The following is a 15,086-nucleotide window of genomic DNA, read 5'->3' on the forward strand; positions in this document are numbered from 1 at the left end:
ACGAGAACCAACCAAGATATGTGAAGCTCAATTGAACATATTGACAAAGACACAAAAATGTAACCACGTAGATCTCAGTCAATGTGGACTTTTATGTTTCACATTCTTTCAAAAGCAAAAAGTCCCAAAAAGCTAAAGAATGTAGTGAGAGTGCTCAAAACATTAATTTTCCTTCTAAGATTGGTAGGGCCGTAAACATCGTTCACCGAATAAAAGCTCTCAACCTTAACTATTCGACACGTACCATTTCCACTTTCCATTAAAAGGAGACAAAACAAAGTTGCACGTGAAAACTATACAAACAGATATTTCTCATAGCACAGTAAGCTTAGAAAAATTAAACGACAAACATCCACATATTCAAAACAAGAATAAAGTGAAATAGGCTCATGTGGCTTGTTACTAATGTTTTATGTCATTATATTATTTTATTGATTTGTATAGTGGGTTGAGGTAATAATAATTGAATATGTGAATAAAATTTTAATGTTTGAAACGGGTATTTGTTTATTATAAGGTTTTTCGAGTTTTTAATGTTTTTGATTAATAAAGGAGTGAGAACAAGGGCACTGATCCTTTACATAGCATAATTATTAACGAAACCACAGTGCATAAACATCACTATAACAACATTAACAACAACTAACAGCAAAAAGAGACCAAGTTTTTATAAATCAGAAACAACACAAGAAAGCACAAAAAACAAACTACAAGGGTGCCTTGCACACCTCAATGGCATCCATGGCACTGTTTCATTCATTGGACAGGAACTTGTAAAGGTCTCTAGCCTCCTGCTTATCCTCCTCCATGTCCGCAGTACATTCCTCAACAAAGAGAGGGTGAGCGTCGAGCTGTGTAACACCTGGAAATGAAATTTGTTAAGGCCCGCCATTTGGACATCGAGTTTTTAATGTTATTAACTATAAAGAAAAAAAATAAAAAAATTGAGAGAAATCCAAGATAAAATGACACAAACAATTATTTAGAATGTTGAAAGGAAAAGAATGTCCGACATTAAATAAAAATATAAAATATAAGTTACACATATCATTAATATGCATAATTATGACCATTTAACACTATCTACATTGTAAAATAACAACAAAGAAAAAAAGTTTTATATTAGACTTAATAATATAAATATGTAAGGATGAAAGAGAAAAAATTTTGTAGGTGTCATTCTTGTTTTTCATAAAAACATGATGTCTTCTTTCCTTTTCCTTACATAAAGTTGTGAAAAATGTCAAAAGTTTTGTATAATTACAAAATTATTTCATTTATAGAGAAAATAATCAACTTTTAGTTAGTTAGAGTTTCTATATATTTGTGAAAAATATAATGAAATTTTATAATAAAGCGACTTTAAGCTTTTTGATAAAAAAAAAAGGCCTTGTTAAAAGAACATTACAATGTAGTAAGTTATTCTGAAATTTGAGTTTAATTAGTTATATAGCTTTTTTTGTATCTTTCAATATTAACAAGTTGTTAGAATCTGAATTCACGACCTCGACCATTTCCTACTAAATGTACTTGTTTTGCTTTTCGAACTCCAAAAATTACTTGTTTGCTTCATCCTTGACCTTTCTTTGAGCAATCTCAAGCTCAATTGAAAAATTGATAAATCAAGCTTAAGAATTATTTCTACTTACATAAATTTAAAAAATAGACTAGTTTAATAAATTAATCTATATTAAATATAATTATATTGATAATTTGTAGTCTTTAAATATATTAAAATGTGATATTAAAATATTTAAAAAATTACAAACAACATAAATATATTATTTATATTGTACAACCTAAGTTGATCTAGTGGAGAACTTGTGCTCTTGAAATAGAGGTCACAAGTTCAAATCGCACAAAGGGGGTAGGGTATGTACATCTTATTGACTTCAGCCTATTCCCTATCAAAAAAAATAAAAATATTTATATTGATATAATATTGTTTGTTTTCTTTATGAAACTTGATGAATGGAATTTTTTTATATCAAATAAATTAATTAAATATAAATTTCTCTTTATTGATATAACTTCCTTTTCCTTTTGAAGACTCTCAAATGAGTAAAATTGGAAGAGAAAGTTGCATCCAAGATCTTCAAAATTACTTACAGGTAAGAGTTATTTGTCTCCTCCATGAATCACTTTGATTATCAAATATCTTCAATTTTTGTTTGAAAAACATTTTAACATTATTTCTTTTATATAATTAGGATATTTATTACATATAATATAGGCTACCTATAGTTGAGTCATTTATTTTTTCATTTTTAATTCTATATAATAGTATTCTCACATTACACTTCTACATTCATACTTTTGGTTCATTTATGTATGTATAGGTCTTTCATGCTTTTATATTTGTATTGTTTTATATATTATTTAGAATTTGTGACTTGGATTTATCTTTTCTTAAATAATTATATTTAAAGGTCTTGTTCCTTGTTCTTCATTCTTCCTTCCTTTCTCATGCTTCTTTTTAAGGTTGTGCTCACATCCTAATCCTTCACTTATCTCTCCTTGATGATAGATCATTGGGTGTGATTCAGAATCCTAATTAGAAAAATAAATACATAGCAAATCTAGAAGCAATCTTAAATATACAACATGGATTGTGGAAAACTTAGGCCAACTATCAAACTTGAATTGCTTACATAATAGTTCTAACCTATAATCATGGTTATTGTTAGTTTTATAATTTGCTAAAGGTAGAACCATTGAATCATCTACATAAGCTCCCTCCTCTTAAAAAACCTATATGAAGGTAGGGGCTCACCATTTGACCCCCTTCCCTAATACATAAACATATGTTCCCTTTTTTGATATGACCTTCCCTTGAAAAGCTATTATTTAAAAATATCAAGTATACCTCTCAATGTATTCTCAAGTAGGTCTTGTGTGATACCCTCCAAAGCATTCAAAGCATCAATCTTCACTTTGACGTCTAATTCATCAACAATTCTCTCCCTCAACTCCTTTACCTTACCCAAGACACGAACACTTTCATGCCCATAAATTGAATGGTTGTATTTATCCAATGGTACCATTTGAGTGAAGAAGAAGAGACTATATGCATACTAGCTTTCAAAATATGATCTAAGGGTACTCTATATCAAAAAAATACTTGAAAGATTGGATATTAAATCCCTGACTACACTTAGCAAGTCATGAGCCAAAAGGAGAACAAATGCAATGAAGATCTAATCCCAAATGGGAGGAGATTGAACTTATATGCAACAAATTGTCACTAAGTAGGTCTTCTTCACATAAGAAATCATCCAAAACAAATCTTGGAACTTAAAGACTTTTGATTTGAACAATAAATTCTCAAATTAGATTCAACATTCTTTGAGATGAAATAAAGCACCAAAATTAACAACATAATGCTTACAACTTGTTTAGTCAAGTAAGGTTAAAACCTCTTCTAAGAAAATATTTCAAGTTGAATGGAACCATAATTTTTTGTCCAATATGACTTATTGGGGCTTTTGAGGTACTTAAACACCATTAAGAAAGGAAGTTATTTTCCCCTCGAGGTCTTCGTGGGTACAATGGTTGCTCCAAAAGTTTGTGTTACACATTGTTGGGATTTCAAAGGTTGAATGTTACACATTGTTGGGCTTTCAAAGTGTAAAGCGGAAAATCGCGATCGAACCCTAGTTGCTCTCCCCTCTTCCAACTCCGAGGAGAGAGAAGGGAGAGTCTCTAGGGTTGATGGTTTTCACTTAAGGGAGAGACTTTACATTCAAAAGAGGGGTTGAAACCCACAAGATCCAATCGCACAAAATGCAAGATTGGATGCTGAATGCGTTTCAAGGGTTAAGAAAGCAAGGCTACCCTCTTTTGTAAAGAATGTTGATAGAAGAATTAAGCTAGGAATGCATAGAAAGTGACAAAGATTCGCTTATAAACTGAGATAGGGATATAGGATGAAGCTGCGGACCTGGAATTAGCAGTAAAATGTCGATACGGCGCTGTCCTGCAAATTTGAGCAAAAGTTGTCGGGACGATGGCGCCCGGCGCCACGGTCCTCCGAAAAATCCGCGAAACGAAGGGGGATCTGTTCGTCTCTACACAAGGATTCCAGATCTTCAATTTCAGCCGCGTACCTGCAACCTACACACAGAAAAGCGAAGACGATTGGGGGGTTAGGGATTAGGGGTTTGCCTTTAGGTCAAACCCCGGTTTTGGAATTAACCAAGAAATGAGAAATGCTGTAAATGTAATGTAAAACAAGTACTAATACCTTGTTGTAAGGATGTTTGTATCCTTATGTGCGAAGGTATAGATGTTGTTGTTTGTTGTATGTTGTATGTTGTAGCATGTAATGTGTTGTAAGTGATCTCCTCTTCAATGGTTGAATCCTTGTCTTGAATGCAACACTTAGCCTTGAATGGAGACTTAGAATGATCAATTGCTTGAAGGAATGCTTGAATGCTTGAATGCTTGAGTATAGTTTCCACGCTCTTTCCATCATCATATCGAATGAAAGAGGAAAATGTAGTTTATATACTTGTCAATTAGGGCTGATAGACTGATTTTTCCGACCTTAGGCCGACCAGGAAAGATAATTTTCCAATTTGCAAACATAAAGACCCGAAGTCCAAAAGAGACCGGGCCCAAAATAGGACCCAGGGACCAAGGCGCTGGGCGCCATGGTCCTGGGGGACCAGGGCGCTGGGCGCTCTGGTCCCACCTCCCGGGACAACAGGGTGCAAAGGAGGTTCAGGCCAGGGTGCAAGAAAATGCAGTTTTCAGTGTCATAATCAAGTTTCGGGGTCTCCATTCAGGTTGCGTGTTGCGTCGCCATCGTGAAGACCGAAATGCAGTCGAAATTGCAAGTGTCGCAATTTTAGGACGCTACACAAAGGTGAAATGAATAAATTATTATTTTTAATAATGTCCATGAGACCAAATAGCCTAGGGGACCCACCAATAAGCATGAAAGGCCAAAATAAATAGGCAACCAACATTGCTTCTACTTGATCCGTCTTTCCTTTTGTATATTAGATCATTTGCTATGGATCTTGATCAAGTAATCTATAACTTTCATTATCCTTTCTTTTTCAAACAGGTTACTCAAGGAGCCCACATTTAAAGTTTCAATATAATTGATTTGAATATCTTGTAATATGGACACTCCATGACATAATGTCATTCCGTTTCCACCATTTCTAAAGTACAATTATCTTATGTGCCCACTCTTCTATTAGTATCACTCATCCTCTAAGGGAAGAGCACCAATTACCGCCCATGTTCCAATTATCATTCACTCCTTGTTCACCCAACCCCCCAATTATTAACTTTAAAGAAACCAAAAAAATGATAACTAAAAGTCTATTAATAAATTTCACATGTAACAATAGATGCTCACTTTTTAACTTTTTTGCTCCATAATTGGCCCATTTGTGCATGACTACTAGGGCATTGTCCATAAGTATTGACAATTTTAAGTGCACAGTTATTGGCTTATCTTTAAGTAGGTATCGGGTGACACTATGAAATGTGTACTTTTTGACCCTTGCGTACATAATGAATCCTACATGCTTCATTACCACCCAAAAACTAAAACAATAGCTATAAACAGTTAAATCGCATACGAAGACCACAACAAAAAATCGTCAAAATCCAATATATCATTTAAGATCTATGAATATGCAAAATTAATTATAATAATTACTAATACTTTTCCCCTAATTTCACATCCAATCCAAACATATGCAAACTAATTCTTAAATTATGATTGTTTTTCTTTCCATTTTATTTCTCCTCCTATATAGTTCTTAGTTGAGAGCACATAGCCCAAAGTGCAAATGTGTCTGGTTTCTCCGGATCCCGCCCTTAAAGCACAATAAACTTCTGCGGAGCCAAACTAGAACCAAAGTAACGCCATTAATGAGTTCGACAGCCCTTTGAGGTACTCAGTGACGATGAAACTTCGCTTCACTATATTGATCGGTCTTTGGAGATTGTCAGGAACATGAAAATCTCGCCATGTAGCGGCCGTCGACTCCGCGGGTACAAACAATGAAAATCCCTGCAAAACAAACTGAACAGAAATTTTCACTGTTTCCACTTTAAAGCAGTTGAGCCTTCAGGTCAGGGGTGTAAACAGTACTAAGGTGTCCGCAATATCAAAAATTTGAGATTTCTACCGTGTAAGCGCAAGAGAAATCACCTCCATTTCCGCTTCAAATATTTTTACTCATGCTCGAATGGCTGAGTATTACGCTATGTTTCGTATTGTAGCATAAGTAATGTTTCATTTGAGAAATAAATTCGAAATCTACTGAGATGCATATGTAGGTCCATGGAAGTCCGCGAGCATAAGTCTAGGGTGAAACACTGCTTTTGTAGGCTCTGGATTTCATCATTGCAAACAAATTTTTCAGCCAGTCAAAATCCTTTTGAAGTCACAATTGTGAGCCCGTGAATGAATGAATGGCGATCAGCTGTAACCGTTCTTCTTGTTGGAAATTCGAACTTAACAAGGTCAGGCACGGCGACGAGGCAAGTATATAGCTAAAGGTTTGTGCGAGATGTGGAGCTTTATATAATGGCGAAATTAGGGTTTTAGGCGGTATGCGAGGAGCATTAGAAGCTTTTGCGAAGCGTGCGAGGGACATAAAAATCCTATCAGTTTGAATACGGCGGACTTTCCGGAATGGTGGGCACTTGGGGACAAAAGGTCGAAGGTACAAAAACGTCTGACAGGTTCGACTTAGTGGTAAACTGATTAAGACTTGATTTACAGAAATTTTAAATGGGATAGTCAATATTTGAGTACAATATGGCTACATGTAGAAGACAAAGAAGGAGAAATAATTACAGAAGTGGTTGCATATAAATTCAAGGGTTTGCGTTAGCTATAGGAAAGACAATTCAAGCAAAACAGGTTCACTAGAGATTGAAAGACTACATGTTTTCACATGCTTACTATAGTTTTAATAACTGTTCTAATATGAGATGGCTCTAAAGACACATAAAGCTCGTCGCCCACCTTTAACTTTTCTGTATAAATAACAGCATTCGGCTCAATATGAGAGCAAATCTCTGAAACACTTTTCAAGTATTGCCTTAGCTATTGAAATTTCAAGTATTTGAGCCTTCTCAAATAAGTGCACTTGTGTAACCTTTTTGAAGTATGCAATAAAATTGCTGTGGCTTTAGTTTCTGTTCTTCTTCCGAGTAGATAATTAATTTAGTAATGTTGAATTTCTTACATTTTGCATTTCATATGTTGTGGTTAATTAAATATTGAGTTTTATCAGTTCTACAAAAGTAGAAAGATTTATCTATTGTGGCGCATCACCTTTTTATATTCGGTTATTTCTCTCCTTTTCTGCCCCAAACAACAGCAATTCATATTAGATTAGAAGGAAGTCAGCCTACTCCAGAAAATGTCTCAATTATAATATTTGTCACTCAAAACTCAGTGATTCATTTCTTTTGGGACCAAATAATGATGATTAGAATTACCGAGGTTAGAAAAAGCAAAGAAGGAAAATCTTGTTGTGAGCTTCATTTCACCCAATATATAAGTAAGCTGTACAAATGTTGCTTGTATCCGGAGTTTCTACAATGGACTCAACCTCGAGAAAGGAAACATACTATAATTTCATTTTTTCCTAATCTTTTTGTCTAATAGTGACAAATGCTAATCCTGCTGACCAGGCATCAATTTACAGTTCTGGTCAGGTTGAATGGTAATGGCCTCACTATCAAATGTGAAAAGCAAATAGAGCAATGTAGGTAGTGCCTCCTCAATGTCCAAATTGATGTATGACTCATAGAGTCAATATGAATTACAGTGAACTAAACAAATGCCCGTAACCATGCAATTCAAATAAAGGAACAATGGCAGGTGAAGAGACATGAATTACAGCACAGCTTCTTTTCTGCAGCAGTGAAAAATATTGTATGTCGCTACATTAAAAGCTTCCTTCATGGGCTGTCCCTTTGTGGGATCTTTGAAACTATAAAGATCATACATTTCATCATCGAGCGTGCTTCCCTAAAATCAACAGGACTAAAACATTTGCCTGTGAAAATGTAAGAGAGCCTGCACATTATTTTTAATTGAGGAAAGAATGATAAGTTTTTAGCCTATATCTCAAGGAATTCCAAGCTACACTAAAGAGTTAGAACTTATGAAGTGTAAAGAGGAATTCCTGGAGAAGATATGTAACATGCATGAGATTACCTAAGCCTAAGCCAGTCTCAAGCTGAATCATAATGTATTCCCAAATTTTCATTCAACACTCGCCTTGGCAATTGCTTTTTTTGACAAATGCAACCAGGGAAAGGATTTGCATAGAAATACTCCTCCGTTTTAGGATATTCTCCGGGTTCTCGACCATATGGAGCTCCTATTCTATGAGCATGAATTTCCTTGACCTGATGCTGAAAGATCTCCCATGAAATACTTCCCGACTCATACTCGTCCATCAACCTTACCAGATTTCGTCTGCAATAGAAAAAGGTAAAGACATTAGTTGAAAACTTGGACATTAAACAGTAAAGTTTGATATTTTAAGTCAAAAGTGGCCAGCAGTTGAAATAAAGCTAGAATTTCTTTCCAGCAAACCTGTCAGGGCTGATTGTCTTCCTAAATCCTTCAAACCGCCTGTGTCCCTGAACAGCTTTGGCCATATTTCCATCATAGGTGTAAACAAATACATCACTTTCTAAAGCCATTATGTAATCCAAACCAGCTAATCTGTTTTGGTATCGTTTAAGAGGCTCAAGTTCTTCGTCAGTAGCCAAACTTAAATGAGTGTAAACGTTTGGAAAATACTTCTTCAGGGTTTCCACACTGACATTCCCATAAAGTTTGCCTGCTACTATGTATATCTTAGTTGAAGAGGGATAGCCTAAAGCCTTCAGAAAAAGGCCAGTCTCATGAGGAGTCAATGGACAACCTCCCTGCAGACGTCTTTCTTCCCCATCAATTTCCTTTTCTTTCCAGTGCTCAACGCCAATCCGCATTTGCCTGAGTTCCTCTTCTTCCTTTGATGACAATCCATGTGCACATCCTGTAAATGCTAGCATGTCTTTTTCATACCTTGATTCACAATCACAGTACAAAACAGTTTTACTGCTGAAAGACATATTATTGACTTGCTGCAAAAACAGCAAGACAAAAAACACATACTCTTAAATCAAATTGTTCTAGATACCTTAGATGCAAGGCAATGAATGGTGACTTTCTCCGGATTCTACCAAGAAGAGTGCGGGATAGGCTCTGAATAGGTTCAGCAAACTTCAGTGCCTGGTAATTAGCACGGCAACGGAGCTTCTGAATTGAATTGGGGAGATCATTATTTGCAAGACGAGCATCAGTATGTGTAAAATACAATACTTTGTGATGTTTAAGCAGAGGAAGCATCTCATCCTTGTAGAATGAGGCCTGTAAATCACAAAGCTTACAGAAAGGTCAGCCATACATCTCCAATGTATTAAAAAAGCATACAATATGGAAATTCAAGATTCACAATGGAATAAATCAAAGATTTTTACCATAGAGGCTGGCTCACCTTTGACCACGAAATGGGAGCCTTTTTCAGAGATTCAACATTCTCGAGGGATTTTGGTAAGAAATCAACAATGTGCACATCCTCCTTCAATGTGTCGATGAAATGATGAACATCAAATATGTCCTTAAACTCGCTGGAGCATCAAAAGCTTTCCAATATTAAGAAACATTTTAAGAACTCAAAAATAAGTGCAGTATTATTGGAATTTATAGGGTACAGACAAATTAAAATAAATATATAAATACCTTGGGTCGTCCCAGAAAGAACTGTGATCTAACTTTGGTATAACAAGCACAGCATTCATGATTCTTGCAATGGCAACCATATCACAGATCTGCAGGTTGAGAAGTGTAACTTAAACTATACAAGATGGCACACCACATTCAATTCAAAAGAAGTGAGGACCAAAAAAATCATGCCTGTTGCATCTAAAAATATTTACCCCTGTACGCATCTGATTCAACCCCCCATTAGCATTCACAACAAGATATCCATTGTGCTTCTCTCCTGGGCCTGTTATGAAATTTTAGTTCAATTTAGTCAATTAAAAATGCTTTATTGACTCTCTTCACAAATTTTAAATTTAGTTTATCATCCACTCGAGAGGCTTTTCGAAGTGTTAACATACGCTTTGAATGTTGAGCACGATCTATGCATTGGAAGAAGTGCATGTTATCTGGCTTAGACCAGAGTTCATTGCATTTATGATTATCCTGGATCCAAACGTTGATATTTACTAAAATTTTACATGAAATATAATGTCAATTATTTGTAGTAAAAAGAATTGCAATTCACTTATGTTCCATATTGACATTGGTTCTTTTCTTGTTAAGTTACTTACATCCAAGGCTTCAGAAGAATCAACGGCTTCAAGCAGGGGGGCAGATTCATACGAAGTTGAAAAATGTTGAGAATCCTCTGTCAAAACTCTATTCACAGTAGCATCCCCAAGAGGTCTCAGGAATGTGCCGAGTGGAAGAATCTACAAAACAAAGTAGCTAAACGGAGTGATTTTCTTTTATCATTAATTGTATGATGAAGACGGGCAATGAATGATAAGAAAACACATGCCATGTCAGGAGAAGTTGATATTAATCCCAATTTGAGTGGTGAAAGAATTATTTCCTAGCCCTTTAGATCTTGCTTAGTAAGCTTTTTGACTAAACTTTGTAACTTTCTTTTGCATCAGCGTTTGTGGTGCAAATGTTTGGATGGAGAAAAAAAAAACTCACAGTTTAATCCATAAGTTCACTAAACCTCTCAATGGACAAATAAAATCATATGTACCTTTAGATCTTGTGCTGTAAATCTTATTTACATATCTAACTAATATACAGCTTTCTCAATCATGTTGAACTTTTGGTAGTTTCAAGTGATTGCAGAAAAAATCATACTTTAACCCCAAGAACAACTATTCATTCTGACTATATAAAATTCACAACACAAATTCCTGGAGGCAAAGCTTCCATGACAGAACCTATGTGGTGTCGTACGGAATCAGAATCCTAAGGCTTAAAATATCTATGAATATTTTCAAAACGAAACTACATATGAATGAAATAAGAGGAATAAAGGCAAAGATAACAAAACTAAAGCCAATAAATTGGACTCATAACACTTCAAACTTATCAAGTACATTACCAAATTGAACAAGTATGAACCCTGTTTAGGGCAGTTTACCATGTACCTGACATAACACCAGCACTTAAGAACGAATAACATAGCCAGATATACTTACGATGACATTAAGCATAACTTATCCCATCAGAAATAGAGACTTGGTTTAAGTAGTATAATATAGGTTACTTGAAAAATAAGTAGCCTGAATATTTTAATTCATGGCTTAGTTATTTTTCTATCATCTCTCCTGCTTGTCATAGATAAAAGGTAAGGATTGATTTGGCATAAGTTATGCTTGAATCCGAATGTTTAGGTAAGCTTAACCTACTGAGACTGAAACCTAATCCTGATGTTAATTTAATATAGAAAATAGAAAATCGAAGGACAAGATGTCAAGAGCATACTTATCAAGCAAGCTACAGTCTCATTGAAATACAACCCTTGTCTGTGACAGGGCAGTATGCCACGACATGATTGTGGCCTTTTGCAAGGAATAATATAGTCAGTATGGTTGAAGAACGCAGGCAATTATAGTCCAAAGGGTTGTGGTGTAATGGTAAGAAGGTGCGTTCTTTAAAACAGTTACCCAACTTGAAATTGCGGCACTGCAATAAGTAAATCTGTATCTTGGAGGATATATGCACATGTAGTAACATGTCCAGAACTGGAGAGCGTTCTTTTCAAACTGATGTAGGTCCAGTAACGTTCCTAGTTACTTTCAACCAAATGCCAAGAAAGAATATAACCAGTTATACTTGAAAAGCCATCAAGCATAATTTATTTTCTGGGAAACAAGGACTTGGTGTAGTTTAAAAATACAGCCTTGGCAAAAATGCTGTCTGATCAAAACGTTTAGATCAGCCAGACCCATTGAGATTGAACCCTGAATCCGATTTTTAATATTTAAGGTAGAAATTAGAAGGAATCAGAAATCCTGGATAAGGCCTGATTTAGCCTACTGTCACACAAGAAAAAATAACATAAATTGAGTTTTGATATGTTATGATTTAGAGGGTAATGATGGTTCCTGGACGTTTATTTCTGCTTATAAAATATCAAGGGATAATAGAACTTATACCAACATTTTGCAGAGTAATTTAATAGATCAGGGTCTAAGTTTGCATAAAACATAATACCAAATAATAATATAATATTTTGTTAAGAAAATGATGGATTATGAAAATATAGGTTTTGCTTACAAAAGGAAGTCCATTGATCAATGCTGCGATCAGAGTTTCAGTTGATAACAATGACTTTCAAAAGCCAACAAAATGGGAAGGGTGATAAGATTGGAGAATGAAAACCTGAAAGCTTACCAAAGTACTATTATGAATACGGCTAGCCAGAAACAACAGATTTCCACTCCAGATACATTGCCACATATCTTACCTGAGATGTTTGATACTTCCCGGGGCTTTTTTGGGGACAATGAAGCCACCAGATGAGTGAGAAGCTGGACTATGGGGTACAGACGGCAATTGCAGTGACCTGCCTTGCTCTCTATGGAAAGTTGGGGCTAAATCACAATAGGATGCAGGGAATTCATTACGTACAGCACTTGGATACAGGCTCAGCCCATCAAAGTAAGTGCACTTTCAATGGTATTTATCACTTGCATGGGAATACATAATGCACAGCTGTTTTTTTCAACTCTTCAGGTTAATTAGGTTTTCAATGTTCATTGTAGCCGCCAGTTTTTTGTCATTCAAAATTAGACACTCGAGTCACTATGTAGCGATATTTATAAGGATGCAGTATAGGCAACACGATGTCTAGTGTTAGGGGAAAGCAATTGTAATGATGATGAAGCGATTGTATCCAAACAGACCAAGCTAGAAAACCCACAGTAGTATCTTGTAAGCCGAGCCATATTCTAGGCTTGACAATCCGGACAAGAATCTCATTAGAAACACAAATATATCCAACCAGATTTGCCAAATGGGTAGTAAAGAAAAATTTAAAAATACAAACCTGTTCAGATTGGTGTCCAACCCATAGAATAGAGCCTAACTTTACAAACAGCAATCCAATGGTTAGTGCCACAAGAATTAACACAAAGAGCTGTCTCGTGAATTTCCTAGCCGCGAGCTTCTTCACCCCCATAACTATACTCCTAACTAGAAAATTCATAAGCATACCATAGAAAAACATCTCCAGAAGCCTAAGAGGCCTTTTTCTACATCCTCCACCCCCACAATCATTCATTGTTGTTACACAGTCATCTGCATTGATTAACGCCTTGTCCATTCCTGCTCTAAAATAGTCAAATGCAGCAATGGAATCCGCATCAACCAAACGCCTGGAGGAAGAACTGAAAAACCTGTTTCTAGGACTTACTGTACCAGAGATCCGAGGACTTAGCAACACCTTGGCAATGTTCTTACTACCTGCCATTGCTGATCCCACATCGTCTCTGTTGAATGCAGCCCATTGGTTTCCCATCACACAAAACAATCTTCTCGCGCATCACACAGTAAAATCTCATCAAGGGGAAAAAAATTCCCTTGTTTAACTATCCAAATCCATCTCTGGAGGTGCCTATTCGTTTCTACCAAGGCAGTGGCTCGATTACATCAATTAAACTAAATCAAACGCATGCTTTCTTAATTTCCCTTCAACCCATTACAACTACGGGCAAAAATAATTACAAGGAGAAGAAAGAGATCGGAGCGCACTAGACAATGCGAAACAATTGAAGTTTTTGTAAAACCAGCAGATGCATAAGTTATTTTGTATTTATTTTCGTTAAGTGTCATGCAACTCCACTCTAAAATATGAGCATTTAGCATGTAGGGACATTTTGTCAAACAGGTCGTGTGCATCTTGGAACTGCAGATTGTCAAAGTAATTGCATTACTACTGATTTGTTCCCTCTAGAAATTGTGGTGTATAATAATTAAACACAATCTTAGAATATTCAGATGAGACAATCAACCAACTGTAAAAAGCACACTAAAGAGCATCACCAAGTTTAACCATAAGTTGAGAAAAAAAGGCATCATCAAGTTTAACCATAAGTTAAGAAAAAAGCATCATCAAGATTACCATAAGTTGAGAAAGAAATTAATTTCTGTTTTTGATGAGTATTAGAAATTAATTTTTTCTCTCTTGAGTATGGCTTATGCTTTTATAGAAAGGCCACTTTCAGATTGGCAATAAGCTAAATCCATTTGATGGTATTGCATGTAAATTGTGAAGAACCAATTACAACACTTCGAATGAATGTAGCAATTTTTATCTTCCTAAAAAACACCTTGTCGTTTTTATTCTCATTCCATATACTGTATTCAACTCTCAGATAAGGCTCCGTGATTCGTTTTAATAAAATAACGGCCCGTGATTCGTTCGTAGTAAAACATTGTATTTAATTCATCATGCGGTCTCCAAACCTTTTGAAGGCATAGACTAGAGTTGACTCCAGCTCAATATTTATTTCATTTTCATTATTTCGTTATGGAGTTTACATGGTGCCCTATGTCATCTAAGAGTCATTTGCTTAGTCTTGTATGGTTCTACATGGGAAAAGAAGAATGTATTTTTATTATTTTTATAAAATAAAATTATGCTACTTAATTATAATATATATTTTTAAAATTAATTTTAGTTAATTATAATATATTTTTTAATTCTTTTGGTTCATGGATAAAGCTAATATTTATCTTAATAGTTTGGTATCCATTATAATGAAATACACAATGACATTAACTCACAAAACCAAATTTTAACATTAAAATAGAGAATCTTTGTTTCACAATATAGAAATAAAATTTATTTCATTCACTACAAATGCCTTATTATTTTGTGGTTTTTAACTATGGACTCCCTCTCTTTGTAAAATTTCTTAATTACATATCATCAATTTTGCATAATTTCATAGCCTATCTGACTACTGAGACTTTCTTCTCCAACACAGTGCCTTTGCCTTTGGTTGCT

The 15,086-nt window shown here is 35.1% G+C and overlaps 1 protein-coding gene across 4 annotated transcripts; it reads right to left on the reverse strand.

Annotated features, from left to right (window-relative positions):
- Nucleotides 1–7,495: 7,495 nt before the first annotated feature.
- On the reverse strand, nt 7,496–14,453 carry LOC131071453 (O-fucosyltransferase 19). Of its 4 annotated transcripts, none has more exons than XM_058007295.2 (10): nt 13,125–14,128; nt 10,375–10,515; nt 10,162–10,246; nt 9,976–10,046; nt 9,779–9,867; nt 9,534–9,666; nt 9,177–9,406; nt 8,585–9,061; nt 8,201–8,464; nt 7,496–8,039 (listed from the first exon to the last, which is right to left on the reverse strand). In XM_058007295.2, the coding sequence occupies exons 1-9, from the start codon at nt 13,593–13,595 to the stop codon at nt 8,218–8,220; spliced, it is 1,944 nt and encodes a 647-aa protein (XP_057863278.2). In that variant the 5' UTR covers nt 13,596–14,128; the 3' UTR covers nt 7,496–8,039; nt 8,201–8,217. The 4 variants fall into 4 exon arrangements, with proteins under 4 accessions (XP_057863278.2, XP_057863277.2, XP_057863279.2 ...); XM_058007294.2 differs by having other exon boundaries at nt 7,496–8,059; XM_058007296.2 differs by lacking the exon at nt 13,125–14,128 and adding an exon at nt 14,199–14,453 and having other exon boundaries at nt 7,496–8,464.
- Between the last annotated feature and the right edge of the window lie 633 nt (nt 14,454–15,086).

Source organism: Cryptomeria japonica, chromosome 6, assembly GCF_030272615.1.
Source record: "Cryptomeria japonica chromosome 6, Sugi_1.0, whole genome shotgun sequence".
NCBI classification, from domain to species: domain Eukaryota; kingdom Viridiplantae; phylum Streptophyta; class Pinopsida; order Cupressales; family Cupressaceae; genus Cryptomeria; species Cryptomeria japonica.

What these genes read in the sequence shown, in the direction of transcription:
- LOC131071453 (XM_058007295.2), bottom strand. Translation starts at nt 13,595, where the DNA reads ATGGGAAACCAATGGGCTGCATTCAACAGAGACGATGTGGGATCAGCA. An exon ending in TTGGACACCAATCTGAACAG is followed by an intron (nt 10,516 to 13,124) that starts GTTTGTATTTTT and finishes TTTGTTTTGTAG; the next exon opens with ATTCTTCCACTCGGCACATT. An exon ending in TCGTGCTCAACATTCAAAGC is followed by an intron (nt 10,047 to 10,161) that starts GTATGTTAACAC and finishes ATTTCATAACAG; the next exon opens with GCCCAGGAGAGAAGCACAAT.